The following is a 26,613-nucleotide window of genomic DNA, read 5'->3' as shown; positions in this document are numbered from 1 at the left end:
ACAACTAGATAGAATCCTTCCGCCACTCCCCCTTCCCCATTCATTTATTTATGCCACAATAGCATCAAACACAATAAGAACGATCATTTTAAAGCAAAGGGATGACAGCTAAGAAAGCATTGACTAGAGACACTTTAATCCATGTTAAATACCAGTAAGGATTAATTAGGACCCCTCATCATAAGTCTGGAATAAAGACTGAAAAATGATGGAAACGCTCAGCAAGCATCTGGAGAGAAAAATACAATTAACACCATCCTCCATCAGAACTGGAAAAAGTTAGGGATGTAAATGGTTTTAAGCAAGTGGAGGGGAGGGGGGGGGGGGGGGGGGGGGGGAACTTCCTTAAAACCTAGCCATCTCCAATTTTTCCTCCTTCCGATGAAAGGGCACCGATCTGAAACATTGGGCTGTAGTTCTCTCTCCATAGATGCTGTCAGGCCTGCTGAATATTTCGAGCACTTTCGGTTTCATTTCAAATTTTCACCACTGCAACATTTTGCTTTTGTTTCATGATTTGAAATCACGTTACCATTTCCCATTTGATCTCCATAAAATGTATTATTTATATAAAATTGATGGAAACTCCTTACATATATGTCTGTCTCAATACACGTATGCTTGTGTACTTACAGTTGTAGCCCATAGATTCAAATCTGATATCTAAATATCATTAAATCATTAGGACTAGCACAAACAGTTCATTTGTCTGTAAATTTGGTAACCACTTGTTGTAATTTGTTTATATCAGTTGCAGTTGAGTGTGTGCATGTGATTACATATTTGCAGATGAGCAATGGATATTGCAAGTCCAATCATGTATGCAAAGATTATTCAAACTTAAAATGTGGTACAGCATATTAGTTTGGTCGAAAAGCTGGGCCTTTTATATTTAATTGTCCATACGTAGAATATAGGCACATTGCTGAATATTTTTTTAAATCGTGTTATGTTAAAATCATCTCTTAATTTAAGTGTAATTATACACGTATACAATAACATCATTAATATATAACTGGTATAATTAACGCAGATGCGAATTTTCGACTAGAGGATGTGTGCGTTTGTGTGCAAGAGTGATGGCAGAGGGAGAGAGAGAGAAGAGGAGAGTTCGAGGCAGAGAGAGGGGGAGGGGAGAAATGGGGGAGAGAGGGGGAGAGGAATAGAAAGGCTGACGTGCACTTTCTCAAACTGTTTCCCGGTAATGTGCTTCAAATTGCCTAAATTAAATTTAGTTAATATTAGTTAATAAACTAATTGCCTCATTACGGTCTAATAATGACCCATGTATTATTTTTTGGTCCAGGTTCCAGAACTATTGAAATTGTTGTTGCTTAGATATTATGGGGATGAGGGCGCTGCCTATAGAGTTCCAGTAGCTCCATTAGAAATACTACCCGCTGTATAAACATGTCGACTGATAATCAAAAGGTAAAACAGGGCACTTTATACCTGAACTGGAACTGCTGGTTTTTTGCTTGGCGTTTTGGCGCGACTCTTTCATCCAGGGGAATATGTGTTTACTAATGGTGGTTTGTGAGGTAAGTGTAGGATTTTTGTTTGTGCTGGACTGGGTCGAGTTGCTGCTGGTATTTTGGGGTGGTGAGACAGATGGTGGTGGTGGAGGTGGTGGTGGAGGAGGTGGTGGCTGCTTCTGTTGCGGTTGCTCTGCAATAACTGGGTGGTGGCTCGGTTGGCTGGCACTGGTTCGCATGCAACTTTCATTGATTTCGTTGGGTTTGTGATGGGAAACAGTGCTGGCCGGTGACTGCAGAGAGCAGGCGGGCCGATGATAGTCGTTTTCCACGTGGGACGAAGGCGGGTATTGCTGCTGACTGGCATTGTAGTTAAAACCATTTGCTCCTTGGTATGTGTAACCACCGAAAATTGCAGAGCTGTCGTAGTATGTCGCCTTTTGCATCTCGTTGTTTCCCAATATTTATTTCGCAAACTGACAGGGTCTTGACACCCTTATAGAATAACATTGGCACCCTGTGTCACGTGACTCTCTTCCTCCAATGGCCTCCTCGGGTAGACCTGGGGTTACAAGAAACAAAACCATAATGGCGAAATGGTACAAATCCATCTTACTCTCAATAGCAACTGACATGAAAAGCCATAAAAAGTGTGCAGCAATATTTGGTCACACAGCTTAGCCCTGGGCAACCTGCATATAACAACGGTTTAAAACTGATTCTCAGCGGTAAATGCTCAGTGTGGTTGCACCGCGAACGATCGGTAGCTGCAGTTTGCAGCATTTTTAAATTTAACTCTGTCTCATCGGGGAAATACAGTGCTACATGTGGGTTCACGTTGAAAGAAGGATTTCGGTAGGTTAAACTAGGAGCAGCCTTCTTCTTCGGTAGTTGAAAAGAAGAAGCACTTTCCGTGTAGATAGACATTTTTTCAAGCCTCTGGAAACGGCTTTGCGTTATGTACATCTGTGTAAACTGGATTCAGTGATAAATAAATGATTCGTTACATCTCAATTAGATCGAATGAGATGAAATTTAAGTGTTGTAATTATTGTCATGAGTTCATGTTTTTTTTTAAAGTGAGACCGAAAGAAATTAACTTGAGCAGTTCTAACTTCCTGCAAAGGAACACAAATATATATGTCAACTCCAAATTATGTAGGGGCTAATTTTAATTTTGATAGCTGGCAGGTTAATTGCGGCGCTGTGTTACTTAAAAATATATATTTGAAGTTTTTGCCCGCTGCCTGAATCGTGGTGTTAGTTTGCATTTGTACATTCCTTTCTTGTAAATAGACACCACTGGTATTGCAGCAAAGCTGTCTCTGCAGAAAAGGAACTCGGTTTAAAATACATTTCTCGTCGCTCTCCAACCCGGGACGTGGAACAAGCACTACATTAAATGCACTGTGGCTAATATCATTGCACTAAAAGTAGTATTTGTTTTGACTACTCAGATTTAGCCACACTAGCCGGCAGATCAGTCTTCGTTTTTTTTTCCTGTTGATTCCACTTTTAACAGGTCACCATTTGCTGTGGTGGAAATTTCCAAGGGTTCATTTTACTGTTTGAATTCTACCTGCTAAAAGCATGATGGATCGGAAAGGACCAGGAACCTGAAAAACTGGCGTTCTTCTGCATGACCACGGTGTGAACTTTTCTTCCAACCAAACGATAATAGGCTCTGTCTCTGAAACTGCTCTTAATTTGATGTATGGGGGTCACTGGGCCGGGGGAAGAGTTGGGAGCCCAGCCCACAGAAAGCGTCTGCATCACGAGAAACAGGCAGGGAACGGAGCTCTATTCTATCCATTCAAGTGGTTCAGCCTATTATCATCGTTTTTTTTTAATGTGCAATCCTTAAATCTCGTTTTAAGAGTAGTTTTAATGTGCTTCTTCCGTGGGATAAAAATCGACGAAAAGGACAAAATAAAATTATTTTCAGCATCGCATGTATACAAAGCTCACCTTGGGCCTACAGATCTTTGTTTAATGTACCAAAATAAAATCCGGGTATTTTGTCACGGGTGTGAACTTTCAATAGGCTAAGGTATCTATAGGTCGGTTGTCATGACGAGATTTTTCTTTATTTTGAGAAAGAAATATGGCCTAAGCGAGCAAGCCATTGTTTGCTGGGCCTCTCTTTGCTACAGCTACACTGATACAAAGGAAAATACACCAGTAAAGCAAGCCCATCCATTTTGTTATGCTGCCAGTGACACAGTTCCAACTCCTGGTAAACAGGGCTCCCTTGCACATTTTAAACCTGCTCGTTTAAAACGCTTTCCTCATGTTTTTGTACACTTTTGTTGACCAACCAAATTTCCTATTCTAATCTTGTTCATTCCTATACTTCTGTAAACATTTTTCGCAACATCCCATTGACTATGACCTGAACTTGGAGCTATCTCTACTATAGTTTTTTAGAGCTCTCGGCAAAGGCGAAGCGTTTGAGATCAGTGGGGGGGGGGGGGGGGGGGGGGGGGAGAGGCATAGCTGTGCTAAGTATAGATTTTGAATAGCATTTGTGTCTCTTTTTGAAACTGAACGCTTGGAGCAATAAAATGCATTTGAAAAATGATTGTAACGTCCTGTGTTAAGAATGAATCATCTGCTGTGTTGTTATTCGCAGCACTTCATGTTCCCGAAGCATTTTGTAAAGTTGAAACAATTAAATAATGAATGGTGGGTCACTGACTGTCCAGTGCCTGAAACCACAGGCCCCTGGGTAGGTTTAACGAGTCGGTTACCACCATAGGGGACAATAGCTTACATGTTATTGAATTATTGGGTTTTACTGTTAAGGAGTTGTCAATAATTCGCTTTGTTTCGAGATATTCTGACTATATTATCAGAACTCGTTCTCAAGCATGTAGGTATAAACAATTGGTAAAAAGCTGTGGTTTATTCCCTCTATTGTGAAAAGCAATTGGATATCCTTAATAATAGGAGCTGACACTTCAGCATTTCCCCTTGGTTTCTCAGACTTGCGTGCTGTCCGCCATTTTCCTTCCAACAGTAACCACAAGCGAACTCACCTGTGTAAGCGCTATACATCTGATTCTACGCGATTGCACCTCAATGTGTTGTAAATCGATTTCCTCATTGTCCTAACATTTTTGTAAAACAAGACCACCCTGGAGTACTATTCCTTCTCATTCTCCTTATATGTTTCAATACAGAAATGGTATGTGACTGCACACTGACACCTTCAATTGAACACACATAAACTGTTTCACTCTTACAGAAATACATTTCCCGCTGCCTATCAGACATGAAGTTCCCTAATAGAGTGAAAGACGGGAGTCATAAACAAACAAACTTTCCACAATATTAGATATTTCTTAAAGTAATCTAAACCCTTTTCCAAATCTTTGTGCAGCTAAGCCCAAACGGAAATGTGTGTTTATGAACAAAGTTGCTCCCCAAACAGATTTCCGCATTCTCTGCAACATCGGCAAGGATAAGCAAGGCAAAAGAAAAGGTTGAAAATGAATCAATGGAACACAGAATCTACCAAGAGCAATAATACATGTTTCTGACATCATGTGTCTAGATGTGCCCCAGGCGGAAGTGTAGGCAGAAATAAACTCGCAAAACTTGGAAAATATAGAGGAAAATATCAACGGTGCGGGAGAAACAGAAAATAGAAATAAAATACTTGAATTCGAAGCCTACGGGTATCAGTCACGATGTGAAAGGAAGCTGTAGCATGTGAACTCTTCTTGAACCGAGATTTAAGTCATATGGTCATAAATCACTGGGACATAAACTCCGCCATTCACGAGTGATAGCCTATTTGTGCCAGCTTACCTTAGCCTCTGACGATAGACGCAGACCACGGCACAATATTTTCAGATTCACCGGGGAAATCGATAAGCAGGAGTTTCAAAACTTCCAAATTAAGTAGAATGAAGGCCAAACAGTTGCTCTTACACGCTGAAAGTCACTCGTTGGCGACAGCGGCAAATGGGGAAAGGAAAATGGTAGAGCGGCAAAGAAGTGGCGAGAAGGCTCTAGCTTTTGGATGGACAGCCCTGTGATTATGGCAGCGCACCCTGGTCAGGGAGATAAGACTACTATCAGCTTTCCTGGCTGCTCTTATCTAATACCAAAGAAATGGGGTATGTTTCTTATGAATATTGAATGGTAAAAGCGCGGATTTTAAGATTGCTGTGTGAGAGTATTGAACGGAGAGGCTGGGTAAACTCCCCCGAAACATAGCGTCACAAATGAACATTATGCAAATTAACCAACGCAGAGGACACAAGCTCCCTGGTTTGGCAATCATGAAATCTTTCCAATCATATCTTGAATCCAACTCGCCCCATTTCAACTAACTCACGTGCTAATAATTATATTGGGAATGAATAACTATAATCAAATGTGCCTTTGAACTTACGCATTGAAAAGTGCTGCATTAACTTTTCTTAACACCTTGTTGCAAAGAAAGGTCTTTGTTTGAAGTACAGCATGAGAATAGTGCAGAGGAAATATGACACAAGGGTGAAAATACAGCCGGTTTCAAACAGGTTCAATTGGTTCTAAAGCAGGGCCAAAGTGTTTTTACCCCGTATTGAGAGAACTATAGGCGTTAACGATGCTGAAGTAAAAGTGTTTCAGACACAGGAGCGAAAAGTTACACTTCAGAAGCAAAACCGAGACAGAGGAGGCGAGAACTGAAGGAGTAGACGAGCTATAGTCACCACTAATGCATACCAATGCTTCTGTCGTTTATGGCTACGTAAGATTTATGACTTCATGCACTAAGGCTGTAAACAGCGCACTAAAGTGAAAACACTTGCTCCTATCGCTTTATTGCGATGCAACTGCTTGAAAGGGGAAGCCAACCAGCGTAGGAGGGAAGATAGGGACAAAAATTCACTCGTTTGCAACTTTTCAAGTAAGCCGCTCAATGTTCTATCTGTAGTGAAGTACTTTATTGTCAATGATCAGTCCTTCCACTTTCCTTAAAAGTGCTGACTCCAACTTTTTTTTCTCTTTCTCTTGAGATTGTAGGAAGATGGCAAAAAAAAGTAACAACACGGATGCTGGATTTAAAAAAAAACTTTCTATAACTTAGTTTGACTCAAGTGTGCTTCAGTTAAAAGGCAACTGGATAGAAATTGGAAGCGTCTGCTTTATGTGAACGTGTCTTCTGAAACCATCACGCGAGCTTGGTGGGTGCAGTGAACTAAAATACTGGCTAAGAAATGTTTTACGCATTTATGATTGACGACTCTCCATGCAGCTAGTTGCTAAGTTCCGCAAAGAGAAACGAAGAGAGGAGTAAACGTTTGGCTTGATCTAAACGATAGATGACATTCCTTTTTTTTAACAAGGTGCCTATAAATATTACAGCAATTGTAACTTCCATTTCTAAAATACCTTGCTCGAAATTCGAAGACCATACCCGATAGCTTACATTTCTGCCAGCCATTTTTAAATAATTACAAATGCAGTCTGCTATGAATTAGAATCCATTTTATGGCCTAGAATTTATGCTTGATGTAATTTCTTCTGCAGTTGATACATTTATTGTTTATTTATTCGACTAACCAAAAAAAAAACATGTGTAATTTCACATTGTTATCGCATACTGTGGTCCTTTTAGCAGATATTCAGCATTAGCGGCCGCCGGCACTGGGGCTAATAAATATGACATCTTGCAATGTTTGCATTTGGGGCTTTTAACGACCATATGTATTTTGTTAAATCAGAATAGTGCACAAAACTCACCGAAAGTTTGCTCAGCCTCACTGAAAAGTCTCTGATTGTAGAATTGTTATTTAGTATAAAGTCTGGAACGGAAACGAGAAACCATTAATTTTCACGGAATTAAAGAAAAGGCGCCGGAGAGCTGCCCCCCCCCCCCCCCCCCATTGGTTTAAGTAAATCGACTAATTCTGCGTGGATTGTTAACGGGCAGAAGGACAAACAATGCAGCCCCTTGAATAAATTGTATACATATGATAATATTGGAAAATAATCTCTGAACTATGTTAAGGTTTCTGTGCAATATTAAACGAAATATTTCAAGCCCAGGATGTATGTTACAAAACTCTTGTAGATTCTCTGTCCGTCGCCCCTAATAAGGCACTTTATGTATGTATCGTTTTCAAATATGTCTGTACGAATCCAGCTCTCATTTGCTCTCAAACACTGTAAACAAAAAACTATTATTTGTGTGTCGTTTAGCCTTGTCAAATTTGCACCAATACTGGATAATAAATCAGGAAGAAACAGTGACGTGTAACCCCAACTGCAATTAAAATTTCAATGTGTTATGAAAAACATATTTGCCCAGTGTTTGCATTTAACTTTACGTCGGCAAATGAAGTGAAGGGAAAGAAAGGCCCCAGATATATTGCAAGAATTAAATAGAGAAGCCAAATCGAGAGTTCAAAGTCCAATGGAAAAGTATCAACCACACCAATGCTTATTGCGTGGGCATGTCACCATTGAGCCATAATTGTTCGCAAAGTAATGATATCTTCCAATAAAAACATTGCATTCACACCATGCCGTGTAGAACCGAAAATATGGCAGAAAATAACTTTGCTTATTCACAATGATTTTATTTATCTCACCATCCCCCCCTCCCACCCCAGCCGATTTGTTTTTGGTTTTACGCGATTGGTAGAATTACGGCAGGGTACTGATCTGGCTATCAATAATTGCCAATGTGATTTGTCATATATAAAAAGAAGTAAAGCATTCGTTAAAGCAGATTGCATTGGCACGGCTGTCCCAGTACACCGAAAACATAAATCAAATCGCAACACCCTGACCTTTCATGAGCAGGACTCACTGGTGGGTGCAATTTTATAGAACATTTACACCCCCAGCATATCATAACGAGTGTTTTTCCAGCCTTTTATTCATCGCGCATCCATTCTTTATTTTAAAACACGGCTGTATTGGTTTGGGCTGTATCGTCTTTTTATTTATTTCGTTAAATCCTCCAGACAATCAGTATTCCAACGCAATGACGGCCTGCTAGTAAAATCCCCCCCCCCCCCCCCCCACAACCACCACCATCACCACCCAATTCAGCCTGCTTTATGCCTTACATTAATCAAACACCACCACTGTGAAGATGAACAAATAGGGACAATTTTTAAGCAACAGTGATTTAAAATTTCAACCTTTGACGAGCAGTCTCACCCCCGCCCCCCCCCCCCCCCCACACACACACATACAAAATCGCTACACGTCACATATAGAAGCACAAAATGTAATGCTCCTCCATTAAGCGATGTGATTCATTGAGATTTCAACAACACACGCTTAAGTAACGCAAAACATAAATAACCTCATCCTGGAGTACTACAATTCACAAACTAACTGGGTGGATTTCTAAAATGGACGAAGAACCATTCATTGGCGCACATTACATAATGAATCAAATGCCAGGATCAGTACATGCATACAGCCAGATACAATACACATTCCTATTAACAGCTACAAGAGCCAGAAATATTGGCGTTAAATCTTATGTGATAAAAATACGCTGTTTTGTTTGTACATATTCGGACAGAGAGCGGCCATTGACAGGATTCCAATATTCAATTGTTCGTGTTTAATGAGAACGCACGCATGTGATCCGGACAGTATTCAAAAAAAAACTTCTTTTGCATTTACCATATGGAGAGAAAATATTATTGGAAATGGATTATGTGCCGAAGTAAACAGAAAAGGGGAATCTAAGCGTGTTCTGGCACAGTCTGACACCCGTAAGCCTTTCCACTGACCTTTGCCTCGAACAGCAATAACTCACCATATTAATGAACAATCAACGGAAGCATTTGGAATACCTCAAAATAAAATCCATTCCGCTAAATGCAGCATCTCGCCCTGCTCGCATATATTCCTTCATGTGAAATCCAGTGCCCAGAGTGCAATCTCTTTAGAAGAAAATAGCTGGCTCTTAACAGAAAGTGGAAAAGCGTAATCACAGCCGAAGCCAGCATAGGTCTCCGTTCCAAATGCCACAATAATGCGCTGTATTATGTGCTCACGTGGTCATACGTCAACTTAAATCCTTTTATTTGAATTTGGGAGATAATTAAAGGAGCCCCCTTTTTCAGGCAAAACCTAACTTTTCACCTAACAAAACCTAAGAAGTTTCTTAAGCAGAGTTTTGTTGGTGTTGCAGAAGGTTGCTCCGCGATAATTCTTTGCAGGAAATCCACGATATGGTAAGTTGTGCCGTCTGTATCTGATAGTGCATAAGACTCCTATCCGGAGCCTGCAGACTCAACTACTTGGAACCGAAGAATAGCTGTTGGCAGCGCATTAAAACCCGGAAACGTGAGTTTAAATGGACCTATGAAGAAGGGAGCTCTTCACATTTTCGAGCAAAACAGCCAAATAAGCAGGGAAGTCCCACAATGGTTAAGCTTCCACGCAGAAGCTCCCTTTTCAGAGCGTGCTATTGTACTGGACTTGCTTAACACCCACACGTAACACCATGCTAGTTATTGAAACTAGAAAAGGTTTATAATTACCTGACAAAGACAAAGCAGTGTCCCAGAAAGCCTAGGTGATTTTAGTGAATGCAGCACGGGGTGAGGAGTGAACTTGACAGCGATGTAATGATTCTGCTTTCTTTTCCAGTAGAATCGTGAGTCGTGTCTGTAGGGACCTTCATGCAAAATGTGTGCTTACACGTTTTCTGCCAGTTGAGTGATGCATTGAATTACTTGCGGAAGAAAGTACAAAATAGACTCAAATGTAATATATGTTAATAGTGATGCGGAACCATTGATGGAAATATGGCCATTGTGTACCTTTATGGAATAGAACTGAATCTTTGGGTACTTTTATCAGATTTATCTTACTTTAGAGCAACACGTATTGAAAGTTTGGGGGCAGGCACAAAGAATTAAGGAGAAAATATCAAGACCCCTGCAATATCAATTTGACTGAAGTTGTTAAAAAGTACAGTTCACGTAAGAGATTCATAATTAATATGCCTCTATTCTAAGCACGTATGTTCTGCCATTTAAATTTAATTAGAAAACGCGCCTGCCTCACATAAGTTCTGTCTTCAGCAGTGTCCATTCATTGTGTTGCTTTTACTTTATTTTGCCCCGATTCCACTTCCATCTTTGCTTCCTTCTGTTTCTTTCCATTTTGAACATCTCTGAAAGTTATTCCATGAATTTCATTGCAAGCTGTTTTACACAACATGGGCAAGTTTCCTTCCAGCACTATTCTTCATTGTAAACATTGTTTAGTGTCACAAATGATGGAAAGTTGCTTTAAACGTCCAATTCTACAGCCTTAGGAAAGCCTGTATATGCTAAAAGTTTGAGCGGGACAGTCAAGCAAAGCTCAAAATGAACTGAGTTAAATTATAATCAGTACAGTAAATCCAAGTGTCAGGCTACAAAAGGAAGGCGAGGTTATTGGTCTCCCAAACTCAGCAAGTTTGAGAAAGGTTAGACATTCTTCATTTTCGCTCTGAACAAAATCCGTTCACTGGTCTTACAAAGGCCGAGTTAAACTTTTAACAGCCAAAGTAAAACATTAATGAATAATTGATGAACATCACCAAGTGAAGTTCGGCATTTTAACGCTGAAACTATTTAATGTACGCATATATATGCGTAAATTTATGCACATGTGTCTAAGTATGTACATATCTATACATAGATTAATAGATAGACAAATACATAGATAGATAGAGAGATAGATAGATAGATAGATAGACAGACAACACTTACACCAGGTGTATATGAAATGCGCAAGAAACCTTCTGATATTGAGATCGACGAGATCGACTGTACAGAGGTGCAGTTAGAAGATATCTTTAGGACACTTGTGATGGGAAAGTAGAACCCATCAGAGCAAGAAAACAGCTCTCACAGCTCATAGTTATATCATGAGGCTAAAATTTCCAAAGTTAAACATTCTTTCTGTCCTTGCAACTAATGGCCATTTTTGATTTAGAGATGCTTTCACAATCCCAGCACAAACTTTCAAAAGTGCAAAGCTGAACTTTAACATGATGCAGGGCATAACCATAACTAATGTGTGCATTATACAGATAGGAGAATTGGGGGGGGGGGGGGGGGGGAGGTGAGGGAGAGAAGATAACCGGTCTTGGCGATAAGCAATAACTTCTCTTCGGTCAAGTTCTGTGCCATTAATTACGAACTGGGCCGTGATTTATCCTGTATGCCAAAAGATAGAGCCGCAAAAAAGTCTTGGAGCTTACCTGAGAATACAGCCAAATCCAAACCAGCCTCAAAGGGCAGATAAAGCCTGCTGCGAAATTGGTAATGTGCTTTACAGAGGGAAAGTTCCAACGCACGCCGAAGATTTTACATTTTCCAGGTTACCCGGCTGTTTTAAATATAATGCTCACTGCTGACTGGGGAGAGGTTCTCTTTCTGCAAAATCTTTTCAAACCGGAAAGGCACAAGAAGGAAAATGCAACCCTTAATACTGATCCGGCGCCCCGCAAATACTGAACTGTTCGCCTTATAGGTTTCTGCAGACGTCTGGGGCACTGGTTTTCTGTGAGATCTGTGCATTAAACAGAGAGAGAGGCAGGGAAGCAGCTCGGCAAACAAGCAGGGCCAAATCGAGGGGGGAAAAAACCTTATGGAATCCGCTCACGTGACTGAAAAAATAATTGTTAGCAGAATCTGGATCAAATCTGGTTATTCGGCACATACAATAAAGTTTCTGTGGTTCATTGTTGGGCGAGTTTGCTTGGAAACTCGCATTGCATTTAAACGGCCTTGATTTAGGAAACAGCTGCTCCAGTCTTGAGGAGGGCTAAATCCCATTGCATTGCGAAAGTATAGGGTAAAGCCGTGGAGCATGGCAGACAAAATGGGTTCGCAGATTAAGCACTGACCACTGCTACACTTTTAATTTTACTCTTCATTTCTTTTCGAACGTCCATTGAGACATTAGTTGGTAACACACGTATAACTATAATTAAGCGAATAATATTGATGCGGGGAAGGGGGCGGGGGTTCTCGCCTTTTAAGCACAGTTGCATATTTGTCTTTGTTCCCCAGACCCAATGCACTCAATGGAAATGTTAGACTTTCAGGCTGGGGGATAAAGTTAGAAAACAGGATCGGTGCAAGATTTAGGCTGATCTGAATAAAATTAGACGGAATACTCGGAACATGAGAAAACGTTCCCAAACAAACGAATGGCCGCAATGAAACTTTACACACAAACTATCTGACAAATAAACCAGCCAAGTATCAGTAAAACTCTGATTGTTTTTATTTTAAGAGTGGCCCTGTAAGAAACTCATTTTCATATGCGGGTGCAATTGACAAACCCATCACAACAAAGCATTAAGTCTGAGTAATTTATTGCACTCCCCATTCCATGCAATAAAACTGCTCTACTTACCAAACGGCACTTTCAACTAACCAGAAAATTTGAGCATTCCTACCAAACCGGAACTTCACATAATCTAACAACGCTATTTACTTGTATTGTCTGCGGGCAAAGTGTTACCTTTAAACAACATATTGCTCAACATACGGTTTATGGGGTGGTGGGGAGATTAAAGATTTGTATGCCGTTTAACACTGCATGCTTATCTTTAGTTTACTCTTACTTGTGGGTTTCATTTTTCTTTATTGAAAGGTTATTTTTTGGAAAGAATATTTTGCTGTGATTTCCATTTTTACGTCAGTTTTTACGTAGTTAGCCATATCGCACCCAGAACTTGTATATGGGCTGGACCTCTAATTTCGAGTAGGTTGAAAATAAGTATTTATTTTTAAGCATTGCTTTTTTGCCTTTTAATAAATTGCAAATCCTATCGGAAAGACCGTCAATTTAGATATTTACACTAAGCATAAGAATGGGGGAATGGAACTGGCGAGAAGTTCTTAGATATCGTTGTTCGTCTGGTAATAATAAAACAAATACATCGGATCTATTTTATGTTCACTTGCAATCAAGAGGTTTCAAACTTCTTCAATGTATGTTATTGATTGCAGCTGTAGATACGGATGTTAGCTTCATATGTAAACGGAAATGGAATAGAAATGATGTGCTACCGTCATAAATACAAACATTGAGAAAGAGTGCATTGAGGTGACATTTGGGTTCTATGAAAATAAAACATTTTACCCTTCAAATATGGTTATCAGCCCTTTTATTCTGGCAATATATATGGCAACAAAATAACATGCCCTACACAGTTACAGTAAATATTTTTATGATCCTTTCCCCTGCCAATTTTGCTCAAATTCATACATTGTTGAAAATTAATATATATTTGATGATATCACAAGAAAAGTTGTCTTTCCTTTTAAAAAGATAATTGTGATTTCCCCTCTTAAATAAATCAAGCCTTATGTTTCTAGCTCCAGTGAATTCTTTGAGGTTGCTGTGAACCCGAAACAAAGGAATTACCCTAGGCTTTTGTTCCCTTAAATAGCCGCCGACCTAACACTCTCAAATAGCTCCACGACTATCCTTTGCAACCGGCTAATACATTTCAACGTGGAAGGAAACAGCTCTGCGGAGTGCACACAACCTCTCATCTTAAAACAGAGTTGGAGAAATAAATTACGTTTTCATTTAGTGTTCACTGATTCCGATTAACTGCAAGCACCAAACCACCTGTTGCACTAAAATAAAATCAGTCCACCTGAAATCAGACCGTCCCATTTCATCAGCAAAGCAAAATATTTTACCTTTCAATTTCGGGCTCTTAGACTATCTGAATGCCCAATTAGTCTATCCTGGAACGACTCTTGATTCTGGATAGAAACACCCTAGTCCTAAACATTTACTGTCGTTAAAAAAGGCATCGTGAATCAGTTGCCAAAGAGTAACTCATTATGTATTTGAGTTGTTCTTATTTCAGGAGGTGCATCCAATTACAGATGTGCTTTATTGGAATGCCGGCCCGGAAGCTGAAGACATTGTATCAGCCGGTTTACTATTGCAATTATCTTGTTTTGATTGATCATAGCCAATAGTGAGAATAATAAAATGTAGTTGACTGGAGTGATGAGACATTTAATTAAGTGCTATGTACTTTTACTAATGATCTTTTATTGTAAATATTAGGAGTGCGACTTAATTATGAGTGTAAACAATGCAAGTTTCTGGATCTACTTTCATCAGGTACCAACATCAAATGCATGTATTAAAGAGGTACAATACTTTTGCAAAGAACGAATACGTTATTTAATGAGTGCAAACTGCGTCCGAATGAGTTCAGAGTTTATATCAGCAAAACTATGGAAATAACTGACTGCAATATTTTGAAACTAAACGAGTCATTAATTTGTACTAAAACACATCAATAAAGACAGGTGTTTCTGTACATTCTTTGGTCTTATATCTTTTGTCCGGCTTATAGTTGCACATTATTTCCATGCTTAAGCCAAACAGTAGACAGCCAGAATAAGTGCTTCACTTTGCTCAGAATTACATATGTTAGTGTATTTGCTGGAGCACCATAACTCTGCCACTTATTGTAAATCGCTCAAATTAATGGATCATAGAGGAATTTAGCTTATGCCTCTTCATTTCCAAACGCTGCTGCCTACAGTTGCCTCTCAGCCCTGTGCATGTAAGAGATGGTGATTTATTAACGACAGGAAAATTGAACAAAGCAGCACAGCTACACCGTGGTATCCAGGCATACATACTGTGAACTAGAACATCATCATATGTGTTTGTATTTGTTGCAATTAATCATGAAAAAAATCTAAAATATTACTGACACGCGAGAGACTGACTAAACACCATCACAGACATGCCGTGATTTAAATCTGAATACTAAAGGGCGCTATTCATCACATTTATGACAGTATTAAGAAATAAAAAAATATAAAACATAAACAGAATAAAACACGGATCATAAAGACACTACTCACCACAATTCGTGCCTGAGTTGTGCCTCTTCCTTTCCTGAGACAGGTCTTCCAATTATAGACTTATTTTTAAGGAAAGTTCATTTTCACATCAGACTGAAACAGATCTAGTGCGAATACTGACGACTACATATCTATTCCGGACTGGCTGCATTAATTATTTAATGAGTCACGTGACTGGGGAGATTAAAATTTCAATACATACACAGAGGAGACGCGTGACCCTTTATCTTGGAGTGTGGAGTTTTTTTCCCTCTTTGCGCCCCTTCTTAGTTGAATCTTTATTGTTCTGGCTTTCTTTTAGTCTTTCGATGCTTACTGGTAAGTGATAATGCAAAGATGACTGGCCTGTGCTCATCCCAGATTTGACAGGTCTGCCATTTGTGTCACCAATAGTTCGAACTGCCTCAGTCCAATATTCTCGGGCATTTCTTCAAGCTGTCTTTATTGTTCGCCTGACAGTTTGATATTGAAGCTCACTGTTACAGTACCCCGCATATATAACAGTCAGATGTAAGACTAACTCTTTCATATATGACTTTACATCCCCCCAAGGCTGCTAAATTTGACACCAAATCGACCCTCACTAGCCACAGTCGATATTTTATTATACCAGTCAAATGTGTATTAGTTTTTTGTATTGTGCCTGGTATACGGAAGCCCACAGTTACGGTAGCGCATAGACTAGTCCTTTCAATGGTATAACAAACATTGCATTGTATAATTGTGCACATTAAAATGCATATGATGAATTTTATGATTTGTGGCAATCTCCTACTATTTTTGATGTGCTTTAAACTCAAACGGTCGTCTTTTGAGTTGAACAAAATCGTACATTTTAACATGCGTGAACAAAAGAGACGTTGCATAATTTTATTAAATCAATTACCTATAAATTTCCAAATAGCTGAATCCAAAGAGCTATCAGCGCAGCTATAGGTTTTGGAAGGTAAACTTACATTTGATAGAAAACATAGTAGTTACTCCTCTATTCAATAATCAGAACAATAGAGGCCATTTAATAGGATAATTATCTCACTGTAACAAGGATAGGATTGGGTCTATTATTTTAAATCGTGACATCCATTAACTACAAAAATGTTATTAACTAAACCATTCAAAATAGGCATTGTTTCTCACAACGCACTAGAGTTGCGTTTTCCAATTTGGTATAAATTATCGCCAAGTATTCTTTACATAAGCACGTCCCCCACAGTCAAAGGCACTGTATATGCAGACACATAATATATATGAACATGTATATATTATACATGCACATACATAAACACACGCACAAATACGTAAACTTTTCTCTTTGTGTCGCCGCATATATAGATGTGCGTTTCTTTAAAAAAAATGTTATTCGAATTTTTTTTAAGTCCTTTTTTTTTTACAACAAGGTACGATTTTAGCCCCTATATGCAGGCATAGGAAATAGTGGAAAGAGCACTGTCCATCTTTTTAAAGGTCAAGGGTTTGAGGGGTCAGACTGCACCGCTAAAAGCGGCTAATCGGTCAGAAAATCTGTCCTCTTGGTGAACTCGCTCTGGTTGCCCAGCCGTTGGCAAACAATGCAACTTTTTATTACAAAAGACCGTTCGATTTACAATAAACCAAAAACATCAAAGAGAATGAAAATAAAGATGCAAACGGGGGCTCATTTGCTAAAGGCGCCTAAAGTTTGGTCAAATGAAGGAAAAGTTTTAATAAACTTGTCCTTTCCAACACTGACTTGGAATAAAATTAATTACCTTTTGCCTTTGACTATATGGGCTTATAAATTTCTGTGTTAATAAAAATGGTCCAGCAAGCAACTCCAGGACTGTTCCAAGCGGAAAAAAACATGGTGCTCGTCGAGATGGTCACATTTTATTCAAGAGAATCCATGTGTCCACACACTTTTCCAAAAGAACGCCCTTCAGACTTGCTGTTGAAGTGTACAAAGAAGTATTTATTGAATGAGGTGATTAATGATTCCGAGGAAAATCTTGTATTTTCAATGTGTTTAAAATTCCTTTTACAGATAAGCAAGCACGACTGACTAATGGAGCGAATTTTCTCATCGTGCGATTCTTTGTCTTTCTGTATACTTTTGCAGTCGTCTTAAACCATTATCCAAAACATATTTAAGAATGCCTATGTCTGGTAATGCAGTTGTTGTTTGCTATTTGTAAGAAAAAAACACGAAATATTTCTATAGCTGCGGGCAAGGTTTTTTTTTCTCTCTCAAGGAGGTAAATGTGAAAATTCAGCCTATTTTCGTATGATCCCGATCGAAAGTTCTGACTATTATTTGTGAGTAATTTTACATAATTGAACATTTCAGTTTTAAACCAGTCTGAGGAGGAATCGCACCCACCAGCATAAGTGTATTCTCCCCACCGCTAACGTGACTTCCGTGCAATGGTGTTGTTTGTATCTAGTTTCTGTACAATTTGAAGAAAGGGGAAAGAAAAGCAATGAACGAATTTCTATGCCCTTAGCTTTAAATGGTTGCTCGAACATACGGATGTATCAACATCAATAAGATGTTTATAAATAAGTGCATTGTTTGTTGTACAATGAAGCCTCCAATACCCACTATTTTTTCAGGAAGCCTGATGTTTGTGCTGTCTCCAAGCAATCAATAACATTGAGCATATTAGAATTATCATCGTTCACAATGTTGGAAGTCACTAGCTACAATTTGATGTTCAGTGAAGTCTCTCTTTCTTAATTGTTTAGCGCCCGTTCCCCATGATTGACAAAATGAAGTCACAGTGTTTCTTCGAATATTTAGTCCTGCAATTTATATTTTATTAGCCACATATTACAAATAATAAAATAAACAATGCTTATATTTTTTATATTTGGTATGTTTTTACCACATTAAATAATGTAAAGTGTGAGACAGAACACAGGATGCAAAGTTAAATTAAAAAGGTTCCCACATGTTTACACTTTATTGCAGGATCAGAAAATTAGCGTCTGGGGCCAAAGAAGGCCGTATTCGCCACCTTATAGATGACTTATTATTTGATCGCCTCACATTTTACTGCATTATTTACGACTCGGTGACGTAGAAATGTGGAAAGGCTGCAGAAAGATGAATTGTAGATCCGTGCAGTAATTTAACCTCTTTCGCTCAGTTATTCTTCAGAACCACCATATATTTTGTAGTGTGGGGTCGGGATGGGGGTGAGGTGAGGAGGGGGAGGTGACATTGTTTTAGTTTGACAACAACAATGTGAATATATTCACAACAAATTAGTTAACTGCATAGCCACGTTTTGGAGTTGAAAAGTCATTCTCTGTGTGTTCGCTAAATCCTGACTGGAAGTAAATCGTACACATAAGAACTGAGATGGTCCACGAATTAACATTTTATTTAAAGCCAGGGGCTTCCATTTTTACACTGTAATTTATGTCTTTCGTTTTAGCAACATTTGGCACTGCACATAGCACACTGAAATATCCACAGAAAAATACACCAATCTTACCATGATTTGTACGGTTTCGTCACAGTTTGGACTGTACCAAATTGTTAAATATTCAACCACTCGTTTGAAATCTCTGGATAAGATCCTTGCACATTCGTTATACTGATATCAGTAACACGACTATATAGAGGATACAGGTTTAAAATAAAAACACCTTAAATAACGCTGGCGACATAATTTATTTCCTATATATGTAGCATTTGGACATTTTGTTTGCTCTAAAACCATTTCCACATCCACACATATTGCTGCCTTTCTCATTTTCTAAAACAGATTTATTCTTAAATTCTCACAAATATTTCAACAGACTAGACTAGTTGTGATTATGACAACTGCTTACAGTTCCTCACAATATCTATTATTCAGTGTCCTTTTTTATCTTTTTTCTTTGAATATCATGGAAGAAGCCACTTTGACAGAACCTAGCATCAGTTCATGTGGAGGTAATGAAGGATACAGAATGTACCCAATCACACAGAAAACAATTCGAAGGTCTGCAGAGAATGGGTTAACACAACATAAATGCTTGTTCCTTTTGGGGTTAACAGCATCTACCCTGGCAAAAAAAATCTCACTGCAAGAAATCCCTCCACTTTCAAGTCAGTTATGTAGCAGACACATTTTGGTCCAAACTATGTTGTGGGAGAGGGGTTGGAGAGTCGAAGCAGCTATAGGCTTGATGAATTTGGTGCTGAACCATCTGGCTGTGGGCCCTGGGAGGATACTTGTGTTTGCTGGCTTGTAGAAGATGATGAGCTAGCAGAACGCATCTTAGTGTTAGGCAGTTTATGATCTTTCTTCCATTTCATCCTTCTGTTCTGAAACCAGATCTTCACCTGGCGTTCAGACAGGCAAAGAGTATGTGCAATCTCAATGCGTCGACGCCTGGTTAGGTAACGGTTAAAATGGAACTCCTTCTCCAGCTCTAAGACTTGTTGTCTCGTATAAGCAGTTCGAGACCGTTTGGGCTCTCCTCCAGTGTAATTTGGGTTCACTGAACAAAACAAAAGTAACCAAACATAAATACAGATACAGCCACGAATCTGACAATGGGATTAGATGCACGTGAATGAAGGTTCTAAAAGACAAGACTTTTCTCAAAGTGTTCTGACAACGGCGAACAATCTACTGCAATAAAATGGCTCTGGGTATTTAGGTTAGAAAAGCATCAAAGACACATGGCCAGGAGCAAGATCCAGGGCAATGAAATTTATGGGCGCTGTAATTACCGACCTAACAGTTAGGTGATCGTAAATCTCATGAAAGGGCTAGTTACAGAAAGGGTTCCGCACATCCGATTTCAATTGAATTTTAATTGTTTCAGTTAGCTTTAGTTACTTACCGGTAGTAACGTGAATTTTCTTCATCCACGGGTAAACTATGGGCTCTTTGCTGAGAGTACCTTTCTGGGCAGTGGGGGTTTTCGCATTCTGGCTACACAAAGCTGGTGTGGCTACTGGGACCACTTCACAAAGCTGATTCTGTCTCGGTATGTGATTTTGGAGGCTAGCCTGCGACTGCACATGACCCCTTTGCGACATGTCTTGGTTGCCAGTGCCTTGGACATTGTTGAAGCTGTAGGTCGGCTCTGGGTAGTTTGATTGTGGGTATAGTGCCTCATGATGGAATCCAGAGTCCCGCGGCCGCTCGTAGTATTCAGGAGATTGGCTTGGTATGTAGTTATTTTGAGAATATTCCTCACAAGGTGGAAATTTTGGCTCAACGTAGTTGGAGTTTATCAAAAACGAACTCATGGTCATTAATTTCTGAAGTGCAAAATACTAATTTTTCTCGCGTTGTCGTTTTTCTGTTCCATAAAACCCTCCTACTTGCTGTCAAGTGTATAAAGTTAGCTGTTCATGTGATGCAAGCAGCCAATGGGGTGAGTGGCTGTAGGCCCCGGATAAGGAAATACACCAATGATGAATGCATGGACTCCAGTCAAAAATTCCATATTATCATTCAAAATCTCGTTTCCCCTGAAATTATGTTGTGGCAGAGGAAGAGAAAATTGAAACAACCAGGAAAACACTAATTTTGAAATAATTTTAAATGGGTAATGATATTATGATGTTTTATCGAATGCAAATATTTGCAAATGTATGTTGACGGAGAAAACATCAGAAGATAGTATTAAATAGAGATCTGCTAACGCCTGAAATAGTTTACTCTTTTCTAGGAATGCTTCTGTACAGCACAACATGGTTCAATGCTTTGTCGGGTTGGGGGGGGGGGGGGGGGGGATTAAGACAATTGGGAAAATAATGACGAGAGTTCAACGCACTCGTTTGTCCTCTCGAGTGCAGAGATGGTGCCAAAGGCATTCTAAGATCCATCGCTTACAAGAAGAATTCCCAGAAAATTGCGAAAATACCTAGTTTGTTTTGCAAAACACGAGTATTTTCAAGTCCTCGGTCAGACCAAATAGAACTTAATACACATTCAAAGTATATGTCGAAGTATTAAATAAGTCAGGCAAGAGTGGAATATTTTGTCTACATACTACACATGCATATAAGTGTTATGTAATCAATTGAGATTCTTGGCCTAATAAATCTTGTTTAAAAATGCTATCATTTAATTGTTCGATTGTAATGTGCCTTAGCTAATGAAATACTCTCCTATTAGATTTTTCCCCCAGATCTACTTTAATTGATCTTCATAAAGTAAAATGATAGAAACGAACATTTTATGAGTCGAGATACCAATAAAAAATAGATACTAATTATATAATCTTTTTAAAATGCACAAATCACAACTATTCAGTAAAACGCTTCATTTGCATGGAACTTCATTCTAAAGCATTTAGCAAACGTTTTTTTATTGGATATTTGAATTTTTGACCAAACCGCTCCTTAAAATCACCCTGAATAACTGAACGTTAACTGCATCAATTCTATTTCAGGTGTCTCTACTACATGCACACGATTACGTCTGCATATGGTAAGATTTGTTATTTCAAGAATTGTAATCCGTTTCAGAAACGCAGAAAACACCAGCAATAATTGATAAACACTTCTAATGTTGACTTCCATTTAGATGAAGTAAAAAACAACCTGCCGTAAAACAAATGCAAGCTAATTAGCTTGTGATATAACTTAATGTGATTAAAATTGTAAAACGTTTTATGTTTGAATTAATATCTACCCCAAACGGTACACAATCTGAAATTAACCAAAAGGACAAGTGACAATTTAGGTGCACTGCACGTTATTTTTTTTCAAAGCAGCCATATGCAATATGCCTTCTTCCCTGAAATCTAGTCGATTCACAACATGAGCTCTTGTCAATCAAGGAAGCATCATAATGTTTTAATGTTTGGACGATATACTGTGTTCGGGCAGACAAGCTAACATTTCATTAGAATGAACCTTCGTCAATCATCACAATACATCGTTTCTGGGGTACATTCACCAACCCACCCTGCTTTACTGCGTAGAATAATCGTCCATTAGAATGCTTTCAAATAAGTATCGAGCAGCAAAATTAATTGACTTTCAGTGTAATTAACAGATGTTTGTTTCCACTACTCACTATACAAAGGGAAGATCTGTATGGAAACAGTCTTAATATTTTGTACGATTTTAAAGCATTCACCAAGGACACCTTGTGCAAATGTTTATATTTAGATCATTCATAATATAGTTTTGAAAACTGCGAAACAGCCTCATAGCGTAAACGGATCCAAATGATTTTGCTATAAACTTGCCTTTTGCAAAAAAAAAATTTAACTCCCAAAATGTGCTGGGTTTTTGTCTCCTTGACAGGCATGGTGTGCATCTTTTTCCTCAGACCACGTAACTTCCCCCGAAATAGCGCAGTCGAGTAATTAGCTGGGCCAATATGTGTATTTAAGCGCTTTGTCGAAAAATGCAAAATAAAGGTTCTTATCACATGAACATAAGGCATTACTTGGGACCAGCAAACGGAGGTCATTCGCCTCTTCAGTTTTTTTTCATAATAAACAGCGATGGAGCCAGGACCCCCAAGTGTCACCTCGCCTGCGTGTACATTTGACATTTTTACTGCAAGGGTAGATTTACAGCCATTTTAAAGCGAAAGGCAAAGTTAACGCGTTTGGCGACATTTCCAAAACGTGGCTGTTTTCAGAGCTTATGTCAAACCTATACTTTAGAAAGTGTCGAGATGAGGAAAGTGGTTTTACATAAAAAGATTAGTCAAGTTATGAGCAAGGAGGGAAGAGTTCTTTCGCGGTTTAATAAATTAGAAATTACACGTTACCAGTTTTAAATTCTGCTTCGAACAGCAAATCAGTGGTTTAGATGATAAGGAGTGTCATCATTTCTTCATTTACCGACTGAATCCAACAGCACGGCTCAGGATTTATCAGTTAGATTGTACCGTGATGAAACTGTGATTGTTTCCAATTCTATCTGGGGGCATATGGTTAAAGCAGCCGGTGTCCAACTCACAAACAAAATAAAACAAATAAAATGGCACATTTCGAAGATACATCTTCGAGCAGACTTGCAACCACATCCCACAGAGCTACACAACTGTGCGTTTATTGGACTTCAACACGGGAAACAAAACAAAAGATTTTATTCAATGAAACGAGATTTCGTAAGGGATACGCTAAGCTAAGTTTGGAAGTGACCGAAAAGTGACACCGTGTGCATTTTATTTCTTATTAATCTTATACATTGACAGTCTTTGTTAAGTAACAAGGCGTGCCATTCGTGAGGCGACATTTTCATATTTGTTAGACGCGGTGACCTGAATTTCACCTCGGCCTTGGACTTAGCCATTTCTAAAAGGCCTATAGTGCTCTTTCAAATACCAGGGTGTTTTGCCCAGGTCATTACCTTTGTGGAGGGGGGAATTCAGCAAAATGCGTGGGTGCTATGCAGTTCTGGGTGTTTCAATAGCCCACTCGGTAACCGCCTTTAAATGTTTGTAAATAAGAAGCTCACGGTTTCACGTAAAAATCAATAGATTTGCAATGTTTGTTTCATACGCCGCATAACGCAATTGGAGTTGGGATATGTTGAACAAAATTTAACGGCTTCCGTGATTAGACAATTTGCTTTTGGAATTTAAATTTAATTTCACTTGCAAAAAAGTTACACAAAGGACTGCCTTGTTTTACCAATACATCTGCACTTCATTTCAAATTCTTCTCATTGGTGACTCCATCCGTATGCTCTGGGTTCACAAACATACACGGGCTGCTGTTCTTTTTTTAAAAAGTCGAACCCTTAAAAATTATTTCAATGGGGAACATGTTTTGTCTGCAATTTTCTGTGTTTTAAAACTGTGACAAGCTTATTTTAAAAATTCAATCAATCCAGCAACCCTAATCAATTATTTTCCCGCTTAGGAATACGTTTTAATGTTTAAAAACTATTCTAGTAACAAGTGTCAAATTAATAAAACGAAATTATTCGTTTGGAATTGGTTTCCCGTCTTTCTCAGGAGAAGAAAGAAGTCAGATCATTCGCAATGGAGAAGTGTTCCTCTATGTTTTATCTCCGCCACAACAAATTCCCCTTTCATTAAAATCCACGACCTTTCCAGCCGCCCATCCATATCCCTATCTCTCTTCTTATCTAGCAATAGATACACAGATGCTGAAGTCTGCATTTTAAAGCATATTGCATATTTCAAGCTGAATGTGACTTTTTGGGTAATGTTATATGCCAGAATAAAGACGGCTTCTTCGTCCATTAAAGAATGCATTCAATGTAGCCTTAGATATTAAATGATTTGTCTTTTCTTAACTTTTCATATATGATGTATATTTTAAAGAGCTCGTAATAAACATGTTTTTGTTTATCTTTGCAGATATTCACCTGTGTGATAATTATTGTTTTGGAAGGCACATATTCTCTAATTCTGCAGGATGGAAGAACAATACGATTGCCCCACGGTATAGATATATCAGACATTTGCATTTTGTTACTCGCAATGTGTCTATTATAGAGAATGAAGTGATATAACATTCAAACTCTTTATATGGTTTATCACTTTCTTGCAGCATCTTTAAGGGGATTCAACTTTTATCTCGATTGCAACTAAACGGAAAAGGTGCAGCAAAATGATTACGTTTGGTGGAACTGTTACATCCGGGTTGCGATAATCTCTGAAGAATTTAATGCCACCATCAAGACTGGTCCTTGCCTCCCAAAATCTCATAACCCATTGTGCATGGGCTTTGCACATCAAGATATACGGCGGATATTACATTGCAACATTGCATTCGCATTAGAAACTAATACTATTGTTATAATAATAATAATCGCTTATTGTCACGAGTAGGTTTCAATGACGTTACTGTGAAAAAACCCTAGTTGAAGTGTATTTTAACAGTCAGAAAAAAAAGAGGGAATGGCGTAATCGGATAGCTATTAACCCGAATAAGTGGAAAATCTCAGTAAATGTTATGTCTGCATTTTATACGAGGCACTTTCTTCTCAAATGCTCGCCTCTCTATCGTTGTGAGCCTCAGAGTATACTTGTGGTATTTATACGAAACTGGGAAAAATACAAAGTCGTCTCAACATACCATGTTTCAAATTAGATTATTCAAACTATATCCCAATTCCACCATAAGTGCTTTTGAAATGTTCCTTCATTCTAAATTAGTACCAGTGGTTCTATATTGTTATAGGCGGTTCAGAATGTGGGGGGACGTCTGTGAATTTAAGCCTAAATGATGTCGATCTTTTCTTTGAGGCTGTGTACACTGCTGGACTGTGTACTTCGACAGGCGGACTCTGCTGTATTCTGATCTCTTTTTTTTAAGCGACATTCGACGCGAAAAAGCCAACTGGAATAAAACAATTCGATCTGTTTTTGTGGGAAAAGTCTCTTAATATTTTTTGTACAGTTGTTGAAAGTTTACCTGCTGCATGGACACAGCAGATAGAAAAATCGCCGTGGTCGATTTTTCAAGATGAAATACAACGTGTCTCGATCATGAAAAGAATATTTTTTTCTTTCCTTTCGTCAGTAATTGAGGTCGTTCAGTCGCTCGGGTTCACCTGGAGTCCATACTATGATACACGAGTAACTCAAAGCTATTTTATCTTTTGTGCTGATAGTCAAGATCGCGCTATAACATTGACATCAAACTCTGTCTGAGCAGATGATTACAAGTCGTGCAAAACGTAAACTTTTGACCCTCAACTTTTTGACCTACAGTTGTACCGCCCCAGCAGCCACGATACAGGGAGCCCTTTTTTCAAAGCATTACTGAGGACTGAAATAATATCCCCTTTCGATCACTATTTTCATGATGTACTGCTAATTTCAGGTCTGGAAATGCTGGAGGCCCTGTCCCTATCCCCCTCTTCGTCTACCCCCCCCCCCCCCCCCCACCTCCCCCATTCCCCCCCCCCCCCCCCCATAAGTGAAACCTTTCTTTAATCTCAAAAATGGCATGAACCTCAACTGTCTGCAAGCTGTTTATTCAAGTGCTCTTTTATTTAGTTGGATGTGCCAAACTGGGTAAGTTTTTACTGCATCGGCCAGTCGATGTAATTATAGATAGTACAGTCAGAAAAAGAAAACAAACACATTAAGCTTTTGAGTCTATTTTAGTCTTTCCGTCCTTTTCTGTTGCACTTATAGAACAATGGATGCGTGAGCTCCCAGTCCATGCTTATACAAAATGACTGTGAACTTGGTCTAAAGCGAGCTCTGCTGGTGAGTCGCAGAGTGTGCAGATGCATTTTTCTTGTAATTCTCTCCCCATTTCTGCCTCTCTTTCCTGAACGCATTCCCTCTTAGATTTAAACAAATAAAAGCCTTATTGAA

General features: G+C 38.9%; 2 protein-coding genes and 2 long non-coding RNA genes across 12 annotated transcripts in view; 2 read left to right on the top strand and 2 right to left on the bottom strand.

The window, feature by feature from the left end:
- The window catches only part of LOC140425276 (homeobox protein Hox-A3), a 44,892-nt gene that overhangs the window by 2,824 nt on the left and 15,455 nt on the right, over window positions 1-26,613 (bottom strand). For 2 of the 8 annotated variants that reach the window (XM_072509409.1, XM_072509407.1), the window contains exon 2: window positions 1,453-2,037. In XM_072509409.1, the coding sequence (XP_072365510.1) occupies window positions 1,453-1,921 (469 nt within the window). In that variant the 5' untranslated portion in view covers window positions 1,922-2,037. Of the gene's footprint in view, window positions 1-1,452; window positions 2,038-5,288; window positions 5,754-7,214; window positions 7,277-9,255; window positions 10,084-11,700; window positions 13,773-15,358; window positions 15,495-26,613 lie in introns of those variants that run through there. The other 6 variants (XM_072509405.1, XM_072509411.1, XM_072509412.1 and 3 more) reach the window with 6 other exon arrangements.
- Window positions 5,916-7,769, top strand: LOC140425291 (uncharacterized). Of its 2 annotated transcripts, none has more exons than XR_011947810.1 (2): window positions 5,916-6,378; window positions 6,488-7,769. It is a non-coding gene; the product is annotated as an uncharacterized lncRNA (long non-coding RNA). The 2 variants fall into 2 exon arrangements; XR_011947811.1 differs by having other exon boundaries at window positions 5,946-6,378; window positions 6,495-7,769.
- LOC140425283 (homeobox protein Hox-A4) lies at window positions 18,698-21,036 on the bottom strand. Its single transcript, XM_072509420.1, has 2 exons — window positions 20,177-21,036; window positions 18,698-19,828 (listed from the first exon to the last, which is right to left on the bottom strand). Exons 1-2 carry the CDS (start codon window positions 20,592-20,594, stop codon window positions 19,503-19,505), a joined length of 744 nt encoding a protein of 247 aa, XP_072365521.1. The 5' UTR covers window positions 20,595-21,036; the 3' UTR covers window positions 18,698-19,502.
- On the top strand, window positions 20,393-25,647 carry LOC140425293 (uncharacterized). The gene is made up of 3 exons (XR_011947814.1): window positions 20,393-20,506; window positions 24,640-24,724; window positions 24,833-25,647. It is a non-coding gene; the product is annotated as an uncharacterized lncRNA (long non-coding RNA).

The sequence above is a fragment of the Scyliorhinus torazame genome, chromosome 6, assembly GCF_047496885.1.
Source record: "Scyliorhinus torazame isolate Kashiwa2021f chromosome 6, sScyTor2.1, whole genome shotgun sequence".
Lineage (NCBI taxonomy): Eukaryota > Metazoa > Chordata > Chondrichthyes > Carcharhiniformes > Scyliorhinidae > Scyliorhinus > Scyliorhinus torazame.
Note: the sequence above shows the minus strand (reverse complement) of the source record. Positions and strands in the feature narration are given on the sequence as shown.

What these genes read in the sequence shown, in the direction of transcription:
- LOC140425283 (XM_072509420.1), bottom strand. Translation starts at nt 20,594, where the DNA reads ATGACCATGAGTTCGTTTTTGATAAACTCCAACTACGTTGAGCCAAAA. An exon ending in GAAAATTCACGTTACTACCG is followed by an intron (nt 19,829 to 20,176) that starts GTAAGTAACTAA and finishes TGTTTTGTTCAG; the next exon opens with TGAACCCAAATTACACTGGA.